This window comes from Nannobrachium achirus (genome assembly GCF_963921795.1).
Source record: "Nannobrachium achirus genome assembly, chromosome: 21".
NCBI lineage: Eukaryota > Metazoa > Chordata > Actinopteri > Myctophiformes > Myctophidae > Nannobrachium > Nannobrachium achirus.
In genome coordinates, this window is record NC_137828.1 from 44,695,116 (window position 1) to 44,718,198 (window position 23,083).

Below are 23,083 nucleotides of genomic sequence, written 5' to 3' on the forward strand. Positions count from 1 at the left end.
CATTGCATTACGGGGTCGTAATTGCGTTTGGGCTTTAATACACAAGCTATCCTGCATGCAAAATGAGAGGGACTGAACCACGTAGCTAAATGTATAGGCAGTGTGATACTGATTTATCTTTATAAATGTGGTTTTAATGGTACACTCATCACACATATGAACGTCATATTTTTCCTCCTTCATTCCGAATCACTTTTTCACTTGAGAGCCCTGCAGGCCTCCCTGGGAAAGATTCAAAATTAAATCAGCTATAAATTACTAAACCCCTTTTAAAACAACCCCAGAGAGAGAGAGAGGGGGGGGGTATTTCTGCATATCACAGAGAGATGTTGGATATGAGACGACATGATTAAACAGTGTGTGGTCATTGATCCTTTCAGTGTGATACTTCTGTGGCCTTTTGATCTCGCCACTTGTACGGAAGATATGGCACTTTGTGTTCTGCACAGTGCAACCTTAATTGGTCTTAGAGGGAATAACCCCGAACCATAACATGCCCTCACTGCAACCGGACATTCTGTGCGAGCCGAGGACCGGAATCACCTGTCCATCTTCGCACCCACAAGACACTGTGAAGTCAATTGATCATCTTTGCAAGCGAAGGACAAACATGGGGGTCTGATATATGGGTTTGTTTATAATGTAACAACCAAACCACAGCTATGAAGAAAAATGAGTAGCCTATAGTTGCGCAGGTGTTTAAGGGCAGTATACTACGGATTGCCCGTAGTGAAAGGGTGACTCCGCCACACACAAATGATACCCTAAAATAGCGGGTAGCGCGTTCTTGTGGAAGATAAGACAAGGCGTGAGAGTAAGAGTATTCATTTTGAATCAGGCTGCAGCAAACTTTGAGGTTACAAATTTAAGCCCATCTCTGCACCTGAAGTGTTACAGAATCAATTAAAACAGTATGGCATGAACAGTAGGCCTATATCCTGCATACTGGCACAGTGTGAATGCAGCTCAACATAGTGTTGCCTTGCCGAGCCATGAGCCCCATATGGCAGGAGCCTATATCTCTTGTTTCTGTAGGGTGAGGCTACCTGACGGCTGACGATAGTATGTTGCAGGGATTTACCCCTAATCCAACCCTTGATGCTGAGAGCCATTTTTACAACATGGTGATACTGCCGCGGGCTGTGTCAGCTCGCAGCTCTGGGCTTAATCTCAACACGAATTCCCATACGAAATTAAATCACGGAGCAGTGGTATTCAAGAACAAGCTAAAAGGTTGCTCAACAATTCGGGATTCATCTAACAGTCTAACATCATTTTCAAAGGGAGAAATATACCTACTGTTGCTGTCTGGCAGCTTTTAATTTTACGCGTTGATTGTTGTATTGTATCATTTCATATTGATTTAGATATAGTCTGTCATCACTAAGATGCCGTTTTTGGACTCCCATCCGGAATCAATGGGGGTACATTTATTGTAATCAAATTATTGTCTTAGGAATGCGACAAATACAAAAACACATTATTGAACTCAAATCTCCATGGCATGAGTAATCAATAGGAAAAAAGTCATTTTGGGGGTGAACTCGTCCTTTAACTCTGAGAGTAAATGGAACCAAATGGACCCATAAGAGTTAAGGGCTGTTATGTTACATTCATTCAGGGCTCTTTAAGGGTTTATGGTAATAATATTGTCCACTCATTTTGTATGTCCGTGGCAAAAATGACATTTTAACAAAAATATCCACCAGCATGGCGATGACCCCTGGTTCTTGTAGAGAGCGTATGAGTTCTTCAGGTAGTTGCAGAGCCCCTTGAGGCCTTCTGGAAGAGAACATTGAGGGGTCGATTCAGAGTTCTTCAGGTAGTTGCAGAGCCCCTTGAGGCCTTCTGGAAGAGAACATTGAGGGGTCTATTCAGAGTTCTTCAGGTAGTTGCAGAGCTCCTTGAGGCCTTCTGGAAGAGAACATTGAGGGGTCTATTCAGAGTTCTTCAGGTAGTTGCAGAGCCCCTTGAGGCCTTCTGGAAGAGAACATTGAGGGGTCTATTCAGAGTTCTTCAGGTAGTTGCAGAGCCCCTTGAGGCCTTTTTGAAGAGCGTCTCTGACGGGTTTGATGAGCGGGTTGTGAACCACGTGAAGTCCTTTATCCAGAGGATGGCACGCCACCCTCTCCAGACAATACAGCTGGAGCAACTCCTGATACACAAAAAAACATGCACGCACACACACGCACGCACACACACACACACACACACACACACACACACACACACACACACACACACACACACACACACACACACACACACACACACACACACACACACACACACACACAAATTGTATCATTTAGGCATTTAGGTATTTAGCAGACGCTCTTAATCCATAGTGCTTTACAATAAGCACAGCACAAGGTAATACGTCAAATGCATAGAAATAGTCATCTAAAAACTTAGGTAGACCAAGAACGTCAGTCTAACAGTAGAATGACCAAAACAAATTAAATCAATAATCTTTTCATTGAAGAATATTTTGGGCTCGGCGAGAAACACTTCATATATAGGGCTAGACCAGTGGGTTCACTTCTCAACCATTGTTCCGGGGACCAACAGTGGTCCTTGAGGGGGTTCCAGGTGGTCCCCAGCTAAATGATGGAGAGTTGGTAATCACATGGACCCTCATAGATCTTTAACTCTTGAGAGTCTACACATGTTTTGATTAACGTTTGCCTCTTATCACTCCTAGTCCTACCATATCAATACAGTCAGCATTGAATTGTTGACAGACAACACAATATTCTACGTTTTGGGTCTGAGAAGCTAAATGTCATCAAATGGTGGTTCCGTGGCTCAAATGCAGAATAAATAATGGACATTGATATGGACTATTACGCAGGTCTATTATGAACCACAGAAACTGAACCAGTTTGAGTTAGCCCTGCTGAAGCCCTAAAACAATTGGACTTTTCTTGTTCTTGAAAAATGCAGCCAGCTTTAGACTTAAGACAATCTTACCTGAGGAAGATCTTTAATGTCGTTAAAGTCTATGTTTAACAACTCCAGCCTACACAGCAGAGGAAATAAATTAAATTACATGAAGAAAAAAAATCATGATGATTTAATTCAAATTGAATCCATGAAATAACGTTGAAACATAATTAATACTAGTAATAGTGAGGTCGTGGTTCGACCTGTTGAGATGGCCGATAGCCCTGGGCAGAGAGCGGAGCTGGTTCCCCTCCAGAATGAATATCTTCAGCTCACACAGCGCGTGGATGTTCTCTGACATGTTCTCCAAGGCGTTGTAACCAAGATGGAGGAAGACCTGAGGGGAGAGAGAGAGGGAGAGAGAGAGAGAGAGAGAGAGAGAGAGAGAGAGAGAGAGAGAGAGAGAGAGAGAGAGAGAGAGAGAGAGAGATTGTAAGGAAGTTTTTGAGGAGAATGTTAACCCATTGAGACCTGAAAAACAACTAAAATGTCTTCGAAATCTTAATGGTTTTCTGAAAAACGTGTATTTCTTTATCGGTGGTGCTCAAAATTTTTAATATTGTGTGCGTGCGTGCGTGCGTGCGTGCGTACCAGAGTCTTCATATTGTAGATGCAGACAGGAAGTTGTTCCAGACGGTTGTGGCTCAGGTCCAGTTTTCTCAGACGACTCAAAGACGAGAGAGAGGAGGGGAGAGAAACCAGTTGGTTGTTACCTAAACTCAATACCTAGAGAGAGGAGGGGAGAGAAACAAGTTGGTTGTGTTACCTAAACTCAATACAGAGAAGAGAAGAGAAGAGAAGAGAAGAGAAGAGAAGAGAAGAGAAGAGAAGAGAAGAGAAGAGAAGAGAGGATATATGAAACAAGTATATTTAAACTAATGTATAATTACCCCACTGAGAATAAATGTTTTGTTTTTGTATGCCGTAGACCACAGCATTCTTCTTGGGTTTACTGTTTGGAGGACTGTGCATTGAGTGTTCAGTAGCAGCAGTTGGTTTTATTCTTTCATGTTTTAATTGATTTTAAAGTACAGCAGCTAATACAACCCTCTGTGTGGACTGACGATACACAGTGCAGCGTCGCCATCTGGTGGTGCTCCCTTGAACAGTGATCAGGGCTGCCACCTCTACAATAGAGGAGGAAATGAACGATTGCAGGAGACAGGTGAGTTCTGGGCCCTGGTATACAAGGATTCACTGCGGGGCCCCCCATGAATGTTCTTCATAGGGGGAGGGGGTTTAACCCATTTAGACTGGGAACGTATTATTACACATTCTTTTGTGCTTTAACTATTGAAAAATAGCAGATCTACAAGCTCACAGCGTGCTGCGAGCTTGTAGATCTGCTATTTTTGAAAAATCTTGAAAATGTGCCTTTGAATATTTCAAATCCTTCTAGTTTTTTTCTTTTTTTTTTTTTTACCTATGTTTCTATGTCAGTGGTGCTCAAACTTTTTCATGTGAAGGACCCCCAAAAGGATATGTATTTGGCCACGGACCCCCATCTCAAAATATTTAGTTCCATGGACCTCCCTGAAGCAAAATTTGAGATACAAATGTTTGTTTAAAAATACATACAGTATATTCAAAGATTTGCACACATTTTCACAACATTTCAAAAATAGCAGATCTACAAAGTAGATATAATAAGTATAAAATAATTAAGCCCCCTCCACCTTGGGCCCTAGTAACTCAGTCCCACTTTACCCCCCCTTGTGACGCCCCTGGCAGGAGATGCCACAGCTTCACACTGAATCTCTGAGACTGTCAGGCCAAGCTGCAACTGAGAGACTGTCGTACCGAGCATCTAGCTCTGGTGGTGTGTCTACACCAGTGTTGATTTCGTCCAACTGCCCGTGGCAAGTAAATCAAATGTTTGGGCAAGTGGAGTTTGCTCTTTAAGGTTGCCCGACGGGTCAAGTGCATTCCATCAGTCATGAAGAACAATGCTACCTTTTTGTCGCAGCGGTTGAACTCAGTCTGGTTTTTCAGAGTGACTGTCGCCAATCTGCAGTTGTCGATTAGATCAGTGGTCTTCAACGTTTTCAGGCCAAGGACCCCTTAGCTGAGAGAGAGAGATGAAGCAGGGACCCCTCTACATATTGTATAAATGCGTGATGCAGATTTTCATCGATTTCATAGATAGATTCATAGACCTGTTTGATAGCAATGTCGTCTTCTTCTTCTTTTGTGTATCATCGTCCTTGATGATTGGTTGGCGACATTTTATTTCATAAGATCTCCTGTTACTTAGGAGATCTTGCCATGAGGTGGCTGTCGTCTTCTCCCTCTTGCTGACATCGGCCTGTAGGCAGGGTTTGAACCACTCAACCTTCTGCATGAAGGGCACATGCACTATCCACTACACTAACGTCGCGCCCCCAGCACTGTCATCAATCTATGTTGGATTCGTGTTTTTAGTTAACTTGACCTTTCACTCTGTACTTGGTCTGCTCTTTACAAGAGCAGATCTACAAGCTCTCAACGCCTCGCAGGCTACATTTCTCCACAGAATAGGGATGCGATAAGGATCATTCTTTTAAATTAACAACTTGAACCCTCAAGTTGTTAATTTAAAAGAATGATCCTATCACTGATTTGGTGGCCCCCCTGTAGTAACTCTGAGGACCCCCTAAGAGTCCCGGACCACCTGTTGAAGACCCCTGGATTAGATTCAACATTAATTTGTTCAACAATCACAGATGTTACCTATCATTTTATAATGGATGATTTTCTTTTTCGGGGGCATGACCTTTGGAGCAAGTAGAACATGCCCTTTACTTGCCCGACAGGCAATTGCCTCTGAGACCTTAGTGTCAACCCCTGTCATATCAAAGTGTAGTAGCATGTAAGTCTAACCTCTAGCTGTGTGCAGGCTCCCAGCTCCTCTGGTATGTCAGTCAGCCGGTTTCTGTAAACAAACAGAACCCTCAGTCTGGTCAGCTGACCTATTTCTACAGGGAGACTGCTTAGCTGGAGAGAGAGAGAGAGAGAGAGAGAGAGAGAGAGAGAGAGAGAGAGAGAGAGAGAGAGAGAGAGAGAGAGAAGCGGCCTTATTAAGGATTAACTAATTCAGGGGTCAAATATAGAATCATATAACAGCACTGTAACACATCCAGCCACACTAATTAAGGAAGACCACTTCAGTTTTCCGTCCCCCCTTAAAGGCCCACTTCACCTCTGGGACAACCAGATCTTATTTTATTGTTGTTTGGGACACGATCAACACAATCCTGAGTTATTTATTGTGTTCAATCTGTGTTTGAGATATTTTAGTATTTTGCATATGATGCAGCATGATGCATCATATGATGCTAAATGCATCACTAGTCATGCTGAAATACTAACATATCTCAAAACACAGATTGAACAAAAAAACATAACTCAGGATTGTGTTGATCGTGTCCCAAACAACAATAAAATAAGATCTGGTTGTCCCAGAGGTGAAGTGGGCCTAAACTACCACACCAGTCGTGTACAACAGAGCTGGGTTACCCGACCGAAAACCCTCGAGACCCGGCGGGCACCGCCCTGGTAAGCTGTCGGTAACGTTCAGGCTTTTAGGCTGAAAATAAAATCAGCCTGATCCCAGCTCTAGTGTACAAGTCTCCACAATACGCAGAAATATATCCTGCATGCTATGGGAAAACTAATAAACTAATAGCGTGTTTTCATGCACATGCTTATTTCGCAATAGTTTACACAGCGCATGCGTGGAGAGATCGAGAGTTCGCAGGAAAAACAACACCATCAACACCACATAGACTTTCAAATCAACAGCAGTGGATGGTCTAATCTACACACCTATGGTGAACATGAACACATTAAGGTCATGGACACATAACGTCACAGACACAATTTCACGTTTTACATTGGACATTGTGTGTGCGCGAGCAAAAATACGGAACCCGGGAGTTTCCAGATATGGAGCATCCATATTCTACTGGATGACATGGTTACCAGCCTTCTCCCTCGCTGTGTGTGTGAACGTTTTGTGAGAGAGAAACAAGCAACCAGGTCTATGAAAAGAAGTAAAGACTAAGCAACAAAGGCAGGTTAGTGAGTGCCGCAAAGCGCCGCAATCTCTAGATGTGAGCGCAAACCTCTAGTTATTACAATAATACAACAATAGCACAACACAGAACAGCAGAGGTTGAAGCAAAGCAAGTTAGTTTAGAACCAGTAACCTGTTTTCAGGTTAGTTATAAAACAGTCACCTGGTTCCCCCAGAGGTTGAGGACCACCAGGTTGGACAGCAGAGACAGATGTGAAGGAAGGTTCCTCAACAGGTTGACGGACAGGTTCAACTTCTGCACCTCGCTCACCGAGTATAGTTCATGTGGGGTCTCCTGAACAGAAGCACGCACACACACACGCACACACACACGCATGCACAAATCTGTGCTTGTAGATCCGCTATTTTCACTACTTTTGTAGAAACAAGGTTTCTGCCCGACAGTGACGATATAGGCCTATAGCTTGCTGCCTTGCAGAAATGGAAGGAGTAAAAATCAATGATATTTCAAAATATATTTTCATGAACGGAAATGCCAGCTTCCGTTACTCGGATTTCGGTGCAGTTCCAGACTCTATATAGCAATAATAGACTAACTAACAACACCAACAGCAACAGTGCCCACCTTTAACCCTCTCCGTGCCAGGTTGAGGACGGTGTATCCAGACTGATTGACGGCCTGTCGTCTCAGCGCGCCTCCTTCGTCTCCTCCTTTCTGTGTCCTCCTCCTCTCCTCCTCCTCCTCTTCCTCCTCCTGCTCCTCTGTCCCTCTCTCCTTACATGATCTGCCTCCCATCTATATACGCTTCTTTATACCCCACTCCAAAACCAGTGGCGAAAAGTGACCAAGTACATTTACTCAGCACTTGCCCAAGCCTAGTCTTATACAGAGGCTAAAATGTAATTTAGATGGCTAAGTTATGTAGACTAATACCACGTCATTGTTGTCCTGTCATCCTATAGTGTGTATACCCTCAATGTACAGATTATTGTCTCCGCCAGCCGAAGGCATGGGGAAGAGTATGTTTTCGCCCCTGTCCGCCCGTCCGTCCGTCCGTCCGTCTGTTACAAGCCAAACTGTGCACACACACTCCCTGGATACCAATTCAGAACCTCTGCCCCAGATTTTTTATATGGGCCTGTTCTAGCGCCACCAGGAGGCCGATTTTAGCAAAACTAACTTTTAGCCAGTACTCCTACAGATTTTGTCCAAATATCACGCAAATCAGTAGACAGTATCTCTACAGTCATGTGATCTGTCCGATTTTCCATATTCCATCCTGATTGGCTAAAACTGGCTTCCAAAGTTTGCAGGATTGGTCGGTTTTGAATAAAATGCCTGAAATCATGAACACAGTGTGCGATCTTGGTGAAATTGTGCATGCACATTCCCAATAGGCCGACGAATAAATGCCACTTAAAACATTTCAAATCAGCCTCATGGTGGCGCTATAACAGGCAGTTTCATGTTTTTACCTATACTGTAACTCCACTGATCAGTGTACAACTTTGTATGTGCACTCTCTAGAGGCCAAGGAAAATCTTTTGCCCTGCATTTTTTATATATGCCTTTAAAAATCTTGCAAATCAGTACACAGTATCTCTATAGTCATGTGATCAAGACGGATCTGTCCGATATTTGATATTCCATCCTAATTGGCTAACATTGGCTTCCAAAGTTTGCAGGATTGGTCCATTTTGAACAATATGACTTAAATCATGGACGCAGCTTGCAGAAACATTCTGCACGCACATTCCCACTAGGTCAAGGAACAAATTACACTCTTTTCACATTGGCCTGTTATAGCACCACCAGCAGGTTGAGTTATTAGCACCACCAGGACCTACCTGACCTGGTGGAGACCTGTGCTCGGAAGAGCACTGCTTCTAGTTCATTACTTATTCTATTGTAAGACTGATGACAGGTTCTTGGTCTACGGATATTTTTAGATGACTATTTCTATGCATTTCATGCATTACCTTGTGCTGTCCTTGCTAACTGTAAATCACCATGGATTAAGAGTGCCTGCTAAATGCCTAAATTGTAATTGTAATTGTACTCAACTTAAGCACAATTTTGTACTTTTCCTTTTTTCCCCACTGCTTTTATTCTGTTAGATCTCACGGTCAAATGTACTTTTTACTCCTCTACAATTATAGGGAAAACTGCTTCGTAGATTTAGATTATTAGTACAAAACATGTATTAACCATTTAAGTCATGTTTTATACTTGAGCTTATACTGAAATTAAATGTTTAATACAGGCCTTTTACTTGTAATAGAATAGTTTTATATTGTGGTATTGCTACTTTCACTTAGGCAAAAACATAAACCTATTCTTCCACCACTAAAACTAAAAGGAAAGCTATAGCTAGTGAACAATGCAAAAACTAAACAAAAATATTGCAAATCATTTAGGTTTAGGCAACTTTCGGTGCACAAAACTAAAATGACGCCATATCGTCGTTGTCGGGTGGAAACCTTGTATGTCCAAAACCACTCGTTTTGTATTTATCATTTTAAAAATGATTTAAACTAGTGAAAATAGCAGATCTACAAGCGGTGCGAGGCGTTGTGTGCTTGTAGATCTGCTATTTTCACAAGTTTTGTATGATGAACTAGAACTTTAATTTACCAAAAAACATACACATTTGAAACTTGGAGATACAAGGTTTCTGCCCGACAGTGATGATATGGAACATGTAATAAATAATAATTAAATAAATAACAATAAACATCTGTGTAGGTCAATGCATGACTTCATCCTACCTGTTTCAGCTTATATAAATCAAGGCCTTCCTCATATAATACCTGGACAAACAGCGAACATGACCTCCACTAATACGAGTCCTTTCCTAAAACGTAAACTACCTCATGCACTCGTAAAGCAGAAACAAATTAATGTTTCCCTAACTATAGTTACTGTGTTCTGTTGCCAACCATCCAGCACCTCTCCTCTCTCAGCACTATCTGTCTGCTGTCACTGAGACATCTCTATTTGAGGACAACTGGATCTCTCTCACGCACGCGTTTGCAGCACGCACGCACGATCACGCACGCACGCACACACACACACACACACACACACACACACACACACACACACACACACACACACACACACACACACACACACACACACACACACACACACACACACACACACACACACACACACACACACACACACACACACACACACAGCTGACTGTGTCACTCACATATGGTTTTGGTTTCACTGGGTGTTGTCAAACACATTGGAGCTTTATGGATATGAACGTCATTAACATTAACAACAATATTATTGTTAGAGTTAGAGTTAGAGTTAGTGTTATTATTGCGACCATATGTCACATTTAAAACCTGCAGCTTCCGTGCGTCATGTCACGCTCCATATATGGCCAAGACAGAAGGTTGGTTGCGACCGTAGGTCGCATTTACTACCAAAACCTCCACAGGCTGTCTGTGAGTGAGTCAGTCAGTCAGTCCGTCAGTCACACGTCACACGTCACACTCTTGCCCTGCTCATATCTCCGCAACCGTTGCCCCGATCCATGCCAAATTTTGCACACACACTCCTTACCTGCCAAACTACAACCTCCAAGGACCCCCGGAGCTCCAGGGACCCCCAGGTCCCTGGGGGACCCCCAGATGTAAAAAATGACCAAATGTGCTAAACTGACCAAATGACCACCCCAACGGGCCTGCTCACGGGGAATTCCCGGGGACCACCGACTCCTGGTGCTCCAGAACGGATGCAAAAGTGGTGGCGCCCCCAGTGGAGGACCCCCTACACTGCAGCTCACATAAAATGCCATAACTCCGGCTAGGAGCGACCGGGACAGCCGGGGCCGGTACCTATTCGTCCGCCTTGGCGGCGCGGAGACCCCACCCCTCATTTCTCACATGGCCCTCTTCTAGCGCCACCATGAGGCCGATTCTTGCAAAACACATTTTTGGACACTGCTCCTACAATTTTTGCCCTAAAATCACGCAAATCGGTACACAGTATATCTACACTCATCCCATCAACATGAATCTCTCCCATATAGCGCCACCTCCAGGCCGATTTTTAAAAACACATTTTTGGACACTGCTCCTACAGATTTTGCCCTAAAATCACGAAAATCACTACACAGTATGTCTACACTCATGTCATCAACATGGATCAGGAAGATTTTGGCAAAACAAATTTTTGCCCTATTTGTGGAGATAAGTGACCTACGGTCGCTTATCTCCCGATTAGGGAGTCTTACTGGTACAACACATGGATCTCCATAGAGACACACGGGCGCCTACAAATTCACGCCCACAATTGAAACAGCAGCCCCACTTCGGGTAAGGGAGAACAGTGAACTGCAAGCCAGCCCATAGAAAGTCATTGCAATTCAACTGTGGTTAGCCTAATTGCGACCGTAGGTCGCATTTACTACAGAAACCTCCACCGGCTGTCTGTCTGTCTGTCTGTCTCTCCGTCCGTCACACGTCACACTTTTGCCCTGCTCATATCTCCACAACCGTTGCCCCCATCCATGCCAAATTTTGCACACACACTCCTTACCTGCCAAACTACAACCTCCAAGGACCCCCGGAGCTCCAGGGACCCCCAGGTCCCTGGGGGACCCCCAGATGTAAAAAATGACCAAATGTGCTAAACTGACCAAATGACCACCCCAACGGGCCTGCTCACGGGGAATTCCCGGGGACCACCGACTCCTGGTGCTCCAGAACGGATGCAAAAGTGGTGGTGCCCCCAGTGGAGGACCCCCTACACTGCAGCTCACATAAAATGCCATAACTCCGGCTAGGAGCGACCGGGACAGCCGGGGCCGGTACCTATTCGTCCGCCTTGGCGGCGCGGAGACCCCACCCCTCATTTCTATAAGTGACCTACGGTCGCTTATCTCCCGATTAGGGAGTCTTACTGGTACAACACATGGATCTCCATAGAGACACACGGGCGCCTACAAATTCACGCCCACAATTGAAACAGCAGCCCCACTTCGGGTAAGGGAGAACAGTGAACTGCAAGCCAGCCCATAGAAAGTCATTGCTATTCAACTGTGGTTAGCCTAATTGCGACCGTAGGTCGCATTTACTGTCTACAGAAACCTCCACCGGCTGTCTGTCTGTCTGTCTCTCCGTCCGTCACACGTCACACTTTTGCCCTGCTCATATCTCCACAACCGTTGCCCCCATCCATGCCAAATTTTGCACACACACTCCTTACCTGCCAAACTACAACCTCCAAGGACCCCCGGAGCTTCAGGGACCCCCAGGTCCCTGGGGGACCCCCAGGTGTAAAAAATGACCAAATGTGCAAAAATGACCAAATGACCACCCCAACAGGGCTGCTCACGGGGAATTCCTGGGGACCACCCACTCCTCGTGCTCCAGAACGGATGCAAAAGTGGTGGCGCCCCCAGTGGAGGACCCCCTCCACTGCAGCTCACATAAAATGCCGTAACTCGGGCTAGGAGCGTCCGGGAGAGCCGGGGCCGGTACCTATTCGTACCCCACCCCTCATTTCTCACATGGCCCTCTTCTAGCGCCACCTTCAGGCCGATTTTTAAAACACATTTTTGGACACTGCTCCTACAGTTTTTGCCCTAAAATCACGCAAATCGCTACACAGTATGTCTACACTCATCCCATCAACATGAATCTGTCCCATATAGCGCCACCTTCAGGCCGATTTTTAAAAACACATTTTTGGACACTGCTCCTACAGATTTTGCCCTAAAATCACGAAAATCACTACACAGCATGTCTACACTCATGTCATCAACATGGATCAGGAAGATTTTGGAAAAACAAATTTTTGCCCTATTTGTGGAGATAAGCGACCGTAGATTAGGGAGTCTTACTGGTATTAAAATATTCCTACACAAACTGAAGACTATATTGATTTAAATAAAAATGTTTTCAAATGTATGACCTGACCCTGACAACATATCTTCTTGTTTGCTAAATACATGATGTGTTTCACGTTTAATTTGCCACTTGAATGAGTTACCCATAATGTTAACAGAGAAAAGGGGAGACGGCAGATACAGAACCTGTCGCTTTTCAGTGACATCACTGTCTTTACTGCTGTGCGTTTATGAACGCCGACTTTGAAGATCCTGACTTTTTCAACTACAGAGTGAATTCTCCAGGTTAGTATTAATCCAAAAATAACCTGCAAGACTCCATTTGGAAGAAGTGAGATGCGATCATTTCCTAAAAATAAACAGCCTAATTAATTATACATGAGACAAGCGTATCTGGGTATTGAAAACCTCAAGGGATGCGTCCATGACGTATGTACCATGCGACCACCTAAACTTAAGATTTCCAATGCTAGCACTTTTGACTCACAGATGAAGTAAATTAAAGTATATTGTAGTTAGTGTATCAAGATGACAGATATGCCACTTTAAAAAGGCAAAATTAAACGCATGGGACACTTTATTAGAACACAAAAAAAAAAATCGCTATTGCCTCAGTAGTCAACCACTGAAATTATGATATTTCACAATTCCTCTCATTGGGATTGCATTGGCAGCTGCAGTTCACCGTTCATCCTTACCCGAAGTGGGGTCGCTATCACAATAGGGCATCCATATTTGTAGGCGCCCGTGTGTCTCTATAATGTGTAGCTGACTATCATCACCTGGCCGTCCCCATCCCTATTATGCCCATATATGAAGATCCCTGATGTCATCAATATTAAGCCATTATCTGGGAATGCCCATATTGGACATATTGTGTCAATCTCTTGTTGTACCAGCGCGACCTCACTTCTCGCCCTTAGGGAGTCTTACTAGTATATGCTTACAACTGTGTATTAAACGCTTGTTGACTGACCACAAGCAACTAAAAAGGCTAACAGTCAGAGTATATCATATTATAATTTATATAGAAGATTAATAATGACAAGAAAATAGTCTAAAGAAATACTTGATATTAAGACATTGTCAAAAAAGGTTATGCCTTCCTCCTTTATATGCCATAGGGGTTAATTTGGTTTCCAACTCTCTATCATTTAGCTGGGGACCACCTGGAACCCCCTCAAGGACACTGGTGGTCCACGGACCACTGGTTGAATACAACTGCTCTAACCACAAGTCCACTCAGCTGTTATGTCAATGTAAAGACAGGAATATTGCTTCCGGTCTGTCAAAAATACACTTTCATTACGACGCATTGAGCAGCACAAACAAAGTGAACAGGGTGAAATGAGGCATTCTGTCACTTTGGAGCAGGGACGCTTCTGGGTGGGGGGGCCCACCCAAATGTGGGTGGGGTGGCCCACCCAAATGTGCATCCTGCCTACCCAATCAAAAGTTATATATAAAATGGGTTGGTATGAATAGAACTTGTTATAACCTGTGAATGATGCAGTATGAAGGTGTAAGATCTATTGTGTTTGTTTGCGTGTTATAAGTATAACTGTGCCAAATGCATACAGTAGTTGTCTCCACCAGCCGAAGGCAGGGGGAGAGTATGTTTTCGCCCCTGTCCGTCCGTGCGTCCGTCCTCCGAGTTTGTGTACAGCTAATCTCCGGCGCCGTTGGCCTGGTCGCTGCCAAAATGAGCACACACACTCCCTGGATGCCAATTCAGAACCTCTGCCCTGCGTTTTTCAAATGGCCCTCATGGTGGCGCTATAACAGGCCGGTTCGTGGTTTTACCTATAACTCCACCCATCAGTTTCAAACTTTGTAAGCACACTCCCTGGATGCCAATTCAGAACCTCTGCCCCACATATCTCAAATGGCCCTGTTCTAGCGCCACCATGAGGCCGATGTTTGCAAAACACATTTCTGTACACTACTCCTACAGATTTTGTCCAAGAATCACGCAAATCGGTAGACAGTGTCTCTACGGTCATGTGATCGACACGGATCTGTCTGATTGTCCATATTCCATCCTGATTGGCTGATATTGGCTTTCAAAGTTTGTAAGATTGGTCCATTTTGGACAAAATGCCTCAAATCACAAATGCAGAGTGCAATTAACATGAAATCGCGCACACACATTCCCACTAGGCCGAGGAAGAAATGCCACTTCAAATTTTTGAAATCAGCCTCATGGTGGCGCCATGAAAGGTCTAAGATTGGTGAAGAACACATGCCACCCTTTTTACATTGGCCTATAGCACCACCAGGACGCGTGGCTGGTGGAGACCTGTGCTCGGAAGAGCACTTCTTCTAGTTTTCTATGCATTTTGGGGGTTTTGAGTCCTATAGCTCTTCACTCTATAGCTGAAGAATCCCAACTGAGGGGTCGTTATTCACTTGGTAACCGGAATGCTCGCCTTAAAAAAAAACGCTCGCCATCATTATAAATTTTCTCCCACCGGTTCTTGTATTTTAGTATTTGTTTTACTGAGGATAAGGTTAGAAATAAGTTCAGGCATTTGGAATAGGCTTAGGTTTTGGCACCGATCTAAAGAGGTTAAGGTTAGGAACAAGGTTCAGGTTTAACCGTTTAGGAATACCAGAGACCCATCTACCGTTCTGCCGGGTTAACGCCCTGCAAGGCGACTGTGTTTCGGGGCAAGTGTTCTGGTGTTCGTCCACTTCTCTATTCTCCACAGCTTTGATGTTGTTCTGTATATCAGTGGTTCTCAAACGTTTTCATGTCAAGGCCCCCAAATTGACACTTATTAGCCCGTGGACCCCCATTTTAAAAGATATGCCAGGGACCCCATTGGAGAAGATTTTTAAGGCTCTAGCAGTGATTCCCAACCATTTTAATTTCAAGGACCCCCAGTTTGACATGCATTAGGCTACGGACCCCCATTTAATGGCATTACTAGACTCCAATTTATATTGTAAAATCAGTATTAATTTAACCTGTTAGGGTCCATTTTGTTACAGACCCCTAAGAGTCCATTTGGTTCATAACTGTCATTTAGCTGGGGACCCCCTGGTACTCCCTCAAGGACCCCTGGGGGTCCCCGGACCCCACTTTGAGAACCAATGGCATATATGTGTTTCTGCTACCCTGAAGACGGCCAGTTGACTCCTTGATTCATCCAGCTCCAACCGACTGACGGGGAACCAGCAACACAGGAAAGACAACACATGCAACAACCCTTGCAGAGGCACAGGAACTCATAAAAAAAAAAAAAAAAAAAAACATATATAGGATATTAGCTATAAAATTATTTTGATTTAGTCGACTAAAACTATACTAACACCAAAACATTGTAGATGACTAAAATATGACAAACTAAATGACATTGTAATCAAAAGACGAGTGTAACCAGTGTTGCATTGATCTGGTCACACGTGTGTACATTGCCATCCCTTATCTTTTCTGATGAAGGTCACGCCTCGCACGCACATGGGCATACATCAATCGTTACCTGTAAGCGACGTGCGTGTGACGTCATTAAAACCGCGTCCCCCCCAAACATTGAATCACCAATGCAACATTGACCATGACTAAAACTAAATCAAAATTTGCTGTCACAATCAACACTGGATCAGTGTCCTGTTTTCTTTGGGAAAAGCAGGATGAGCTGGCATGACAACAACGGGGGCTTGAATAGGACTTGGCATCAGACCCTGCTCCTCTCTCTCCTCATCTCTCCTCCTCCTCCTCTTCTACTGCTCTCTTTCTTATTTGCTTCCTTGTTTCTCGCCTTCTCCTCTTTCACACGGGAAGACAGATGGGAACAGATGGAGCGAGGGATTAGCAGAAAGAGACAGACAGACAGACAGACAGACAGACAGAAAATGACAGAGATACAGAGAGAGAGAGAGGGGTAGAGAGAGAGAGGGGCAGAGAGAGAGAGGCAGAGAGAGAGAGACCCCCCCACACACACACACACAGCATATTAACACGCGCACGCTCACTCATTAGTTCACAAAATATCAGGTGTCTGTGTGTGTGTGTGTGTGTGTGTGTGTGTGTGTGTGTGTGTGTGTGTGTGTGTGTGTGTGTGTGTGTGTGTGTGTGTGTGCTTGTGAAAGTGTGCGTGCGTGCATTTGTGCGTGCCATCAGGTAATGTGTCCTTGGCATTTAACTCAGTACAGGTCAGGTCAGAAAGCTTTCAACTTAAAGCAATCTCTCTCACTCTTTCTCCCCCTCTCTCTCAGGTCTGTATGTATATGCCCCCATATAGGCCATAGACGTAGACCCTTTCCCCCTGACATTTTCTGCTATTTCATGGCACAGAAGAGTTTGCACACTGTATCTCCCTTCAATGACTTCATTGTGGCATCTATTGTACCTAAAAGCGACGTTTCGAGCACACTGCTCTTTCTTCAGCAGCAGTCTGAAGAGTGTTCGAAGGAGGGGCCCGTTTCGCACGAAATGCCACGAAACCGTCTGACCGATCAGAGTGAAACTTTACACGCACACTCCCAGTTAGGTCAGGGAAGAACCTCGATCCACTCCAAAAACGTGGGGTGGCACTCGGCCTAGTGGGAATGGGAGTGTAAGGTTTCACTGCAATCGGACGCTGTGTTCATGATTTGTGGCTTTTAATTTGTGCAAAACAACCGCTATAATTTGGAAGCCAATTGAAGCCAATCAATATGGAATATTGTTTTGCCCAGAACAGTGTTCACACTTAATTATTAGTGTGGTTGCTATATGCAACTACTTTTTTCATAGTCAAACATAAAACAGCACCCAAATATGCAAAAAAGAAGAAAAAAAAGTTTTATTTCGGTACATGATTAAGGCATCACGCCTCCGGTTTCTGTCTGGCCAGAAGGCCTCAATGTTCTCCCCTGTGTGTGTGTGTGTGTGTGTGTGTGTGTGTGTGTGTGTGTGTGTGTGTGTGTGTGTGTGTGTGTGTGTGTGTGTGTGTGTGTGTGTGTGTGTCATCATGTGTCTTCATTCTTTAGACTACTCGTGTCACTAAGCCTTTGCAACAAAGTGTACAAGTATGGCACAAGTATGACTTTGATTGATTGATTGAACTATTTATTAGAAGTTTGCATAAAAGGTACAGTTTCATGAGGTCAGCTAATAAAGATATGCTCAGGAAAGCAAAGGATATTTACATTGATATCCTTTTTTTAACTCATAGCATTGAATGACAGACAGAACACAGTAATATGCAGGAAAAAAAGTTGTGAAAATAATAACATGATGTAAAAATAAAAGGTTTAACAATAGAAGGGTCAGGGGGAGGTAAGGTTAGGCTAGGTTTATTGTTACCAGTTTCAAGTGGCAGCCGCCTGTAAGTGTTTTTTCAGAGCGGTTTTAAAAGAAGTTAAGGATTTACACTCCTTTAAGGCCTTTGGTAGGGCGTTCCACATTTTATTGGTATAGCAGGAGAACGAATTTGACCCTTTGTTTGAGATGAATCTGGGTTGAAGATGGTTTGTGGCACTGCCTCTGATGTTAAAATTGTGGACATCCTTGACATTTTGGAAGTATTTAGTCAGGTGCAAGGTAATCTGGGTTCCCAGAAGCTTCTCATTTTCGCCACTAGGGGGAAATATTTAAAAAATAAAATAAATGTGCTTTAAGTAGCATGTGAGGGGTCAAACTAGGGGTTCTTCATGATTCTGAAATGCAATGGATTCAGGATCATGAAACCCCCCCCCAGTTTGACCCCTCACATGCTAATGAAAGCAGACTTTATTTCCTTTTTTAAATATTTCTAGTGGAGTCAATGGGACAGTGAATACACAAATGGCCATAACTTTTTTTCGTGATGTTTCCAGCAGAGCAGGCCTCTCATTCTGTGGACCTTAATGACCAAACTAAAAGATAAAACAGAAATAAAAAGTACGGCAGAAAATCACATGTCCCCTCCCATTTTGGTGACTGGGTCCCCGGCTATTAGGAACAATAGAGGCCCTAACCAGGCCAGAACAGACCTAGTGCCAATCGGGCTCAGCCCTATTGGCGCGACGGTTTGTGCGTTGGTCTGGCGAGTGGGAGCCCCAGGGTGATTGTACCCCCATAGTTAGTACAGCCATGAACCAGCCCACAACATCCCTGCCAACCGGGCTTAGCCGTATTGGCACAATGGTTTGTGCGTTGGTCTGGCGAGTAGGGGCCCCGGGTTCAATCCCCACTTCCACGCATCACTACATCTGCTTCTTTGAGGAACACCACAGCTTACTGGGAGGGGGGAGGGAACACCATACCATTCACCTCCACCACCTGTTCTCGCCACACCAGGTAAGATTGCATCCAGCTGCACCTTCAGGCTCAACTAAAGTTCACGGTTGATCACATGGACAAAGACAAGGCCTTCTTGAGGACTTCTGTGGACAGATGAAACCCTAACCCTAAAATTGAAGGTGCCACTTCTGGTGCAAGGGCTTCCATCTTGCATGGCAGGCTCTTAGCCCATGGTGATGTAAAACAAGTTTGACAGTGGACAATGTCCCGCAGCTTCTAAGTCATTGCAAACCTGCTTTTTGGTGGTTCCAAGTTTACTCTTGATCATCCTAAAACAATCTTCTCTCAGCAGTAGGTGATAGTTTTGCTTTCTTCCTGATCTTGGCAGTGACAAACTGTGCCATGCATCCATCCATCCATCTTCAAACGGAGTCGAGTCGCAGGGGGGGCAGCTCCAGCAGAAAGCTCCAAACTTCCCTTTCCTGAGCAACATTAACAACTTCATCCTGGGGGATCCCGAGGCATTCCCAGGCCAGTGTGGAGATGTAATCGCCCCATCTGGCCCTTGGTTTCCCCCGGGGTCTCTTCCCAGTAGTCCCGCCTCACGGTAGTAGAAACAGGCTCCTTAAATTTCCCAAATCACTCGTGGGGTAGCACACCTTTACTAGCCTCGGAAACCCAGGCTTCTTTTGGCGATCGGAAGGAAAAGAAGCCTGGGTGATCGCGTTAGAAACACTGTTGGAGGAAGTGTAAAATGTCCCTAACCAATCAGAGTGCAGAGGGTTGTCGCACCGAATGTGTTGACGTGCGTTCTCTGCTATGGGGAGGGGGAGGAGGAGAGGAGCAGAGCGGGGTGGGGGAGGAAAACACATGCTATTGGCCGAGACTCCCGGAGAGATTCTCCGGGTCCGCCCATTTACACACAGAAAGTGTCCGCGTTGTAGTGTAGTTGTATGGTCGATGATTTATCTTTTATCCAATTACCGGTAATCAAAATGCATTTTCGGGCTGAAGGTAGACGTTTATCGAATAACTAAAATTTGAGGGGTGTCAAGTTGACCTCTTTTGAGTCCCAAGATCAAGGCTCCCGTATCCTTCTTTATTTTAACTTTAAAGATAGCTCACGTGCCACCTGCCCCCAAAACCTGGATATCCACTAACATTCCCAGAAACAGTGATAGTAAGTTCCAAGAACTGTACGACATCTCAAGCACAGAAGTGATATTGAGCGATTCACTTTAGTATCATGGCTATAATTAGGGTGGCCACCAGCAGGACCTCAGAAAGAAGGACACTTTTCCGGGCACGCTGTATGGGACCCCGGAATTGATGTGTAGGCCTATTTAGTCACAGACCCCCTTCTCAAAATGTTTTGTACCAAAATGTTTACACTTTTTGAAAAATTTAGATCAAGCTCATAGCTTGTAGATCAGCTATTTTTGAATATAGTGTAAAATAGGTTTAAAGGGGTTTAAACTAAGACTGGGTACCCACTTTATTTATGCAACCAAAGACCCTTCATGAATTATTGTAGGCTTTTTCATGATACACTGACTTTTTTTAGTTAAGTTGTCCCAATTGAAATCTAATCCACACACGACTGCCATACAGAGGGAAGAGGGAAGAGAAGGGTAGACTTGTGGACATATGGTTACTGGATAGCTCAGCTGCTGTTATTTTGTTCACATTTGGGGATCCGGCGGGGGAGAGAAGACGAGAGGAAAACCTGCAGTTCTCACATTGAGTCATTGCCTGTCAGTCAAAGCATGCCATTGCGTTCTACCTTTCCTTTGATCGTTGCTGACTAGGGATGGGACGATAGGCGATATTATCGTTTATCGTGAAACAAACGTACCTTCTCAATCAACCTGAACTGACGACAGCGGCAGGTGGGGCGGGGTACAAATACATACAGACTGTTTCCTCTGCCTTCAGATCTTGGCATTCTCCTGGCTGCAAAGTGTGCATTGGGCGGTAAGAGATAACTCCGCAACACACTCTTGCTCATTTCTAAATAGAAATTCCACATATTGACTGTCTCCTATCCTATCCTAGGAAATCTGACGTCTGTGAGCCGGCCTGCCTAGGAGGACGAGGAGGAGGACTGGAGATGGACCGTATTGAAAAGCCTTGAGCTAATACACGAATCCCCTTTATTTTGAGTACTACACTCACCCAGTGGCGAAATTAGACCTTATTCCCCATGGGTTTTCAGATCAGGGGGGCCCTGATCAAAGGGGCCCGGGTCGGGGGGGGGGGTCACGCACGCACGCGCGCGAAGCGGGGGGGGGGGGGGGGGGGTCACGCACGCGCGCGAAGCGGTTTTTCGCGGATTTGATCGCGTTTTATTCGGGTTTCCGCGGTTTATTTCTTTGCAAGCTGTATACCATTTGAAAGCTAAGATTCTTGTGATTCTGAATCCGCAAACCATTTGATTTTAGCACCAAAACTCACGCCGCAAACAACGCAGAAGTCCGACATAAACAATAAAGCCACTTAGCCACAACAGTGTACATTAGCCAGCAGGCAGCATAGCATTAGCATCCATTCCATCATCATTACTCTAACTCTAATATAATATAGCCACGAGTCACGACTCACCAAGTGTTGAGTTAGGATGAGAGGAGCAGAGGACGATGTTTAATATAGCCTACATGGTCTTCAAGGTCTTGTCTTGGTGTTATTCCTTTATGCCTGTAGTGTGTTGTTCATTTCACCATGAGTCCATAATACGCACGGAAGACAGAGAGGTAAAGGGACTTCCTATGAAAGCCATTTCCTCTCTGCACAGAAGCGCATTTCAAAACAAAAGCCTTTATTTATTTATTTTTCATATACAATCGATCATTCAACATGTTTATTTTGAAATTGTCATGGAAATATAAGTAGCCATAGCCCCTACTACGCGTTTGTGTTGATGATAGCCAGCTTGCAGCGCAGGGGAGAAAAAAAAAAAAAAAAAAGCACCCCGGCCGGCCAAAAAGGTGGGGGGGATGAGATCACGGTTTTATCAAAGTGGAGGTGTCGCGTCGTACTCACAATGAATGGTGGTGACGCGCTGAATAACTGTGGTGAATAGCCAAATGAAAAACCTGCTAGTCTACACTTTACCCCGGATGTTTATGATTGGCGCCGTGCTGGCGCTTCCTCAAGTCAATAATGCTAAAATAAAAGCATTTGTACTGTTGCGAGGGGGCCCACCGCCCACAGATTAGGAAAGTAGGGCCCTGGGACCCCTAATATATTGGAAATGACAAAATACATATAATATCCTAGTATGAATTTATGTAGATATGGGCCCATTCTTTTATTTAGGCCTATTAAAAACAATTCTTATTTTCGACACTAGGGGGGGCCCTTGGGTTATTAAAACCCAAAAACCCGTCCAATCTACGCTTGTGCACTCACCCCTTTATTTAACTACAGAACGTCCAATAGCCCACTGGCCCTATGGCCCCTTATGTCCCGTTTAAGTTTGATTATCGTTAGGCCTGTGACGATTCACTTTTCCCCGATTCGATTCGATTTAGATTCTTTGGGTGACGATTCGATTATATCACAATTAATTGCGCTTTCCTGCGATTTGCGATTCGAATCACGATTATTGCGATTTTTCCCCAAAAATTACAGCTTTTTTATATTGAAACATTTTAAAACAATTCTAAACAATATAAAACATTAAAAGTTGAATCATATACTTCAAAATCAATGCAGCCAAATAAAGTCAGTCAATCTTTCTGACATTTATTTCAGCCAAAGTGCCAGTGGTACAACATTACAACATGTTCCTGGTCAAGATGCCAGAAAACACAGAACACAACAGTCATAAATAAAAGATAAAAGAAAAATCGCTGTGCTGCAGGCACCGATCGATCACAGCATGAAATCCATAAATTATTCTAATTTGTCACTGTAGCAGCATTTATATATTTAATGATTCCTCTTACTCAACATTGACATTGTATATATTAATTCAATTCAACTTTCGATTCTAGTCCTAGTCCTAGGAAAATTCCTCCAAAAGAAAAACGTTTTCCT

General features: G+C 44.2%; 1 protein-coding gene across 1 annotated transcript in view; it reads right to left on the bottom strand.

Annotated features, from left to right (window-relative positions):
• Positions 1 to 2,002: 2,002 nt before the first annotated feature.
• Positions 2,003 to 23,083, bottom strand: part of LOC308306753 (uncharacterized protein) — a gene marked incomplete at both ends in the record, with an annotated part of 34,825 nt that continues 13,744 nt past the window's right edge. The window contains 7 exons of the mRNA XM_080751798.1: positions 2,003 to 2,155; positions 2,974 to 3,022; positions 3,150 to 3,283; positions 3,538 to 3,672; positions 5,806 to 5,919; positions 7,164 to 7,295; positions 15,955 to 16,000. Of these exons, the coding sequence (XP_080607924.1) occupies positions 2,003 to 2,155; positions 2,974 to 3,022; positions 3,150 to 3,283; positions 3,538 to 3,672; positions 5,806 to 5,919; positions 7,164 to 7,295; positions 15,955 to 16,000 (763 nt within the window). The remainder of the gene's footprint in view (positions 2,156 to 2,973; positions 3,023 to 3,149; positions 3,284 to 3,537; positions 3,673 to 5,805; positions 5,920 to 7,163; positions 7,296 to 15,954; positions 16,001 to 23,083) is intronic.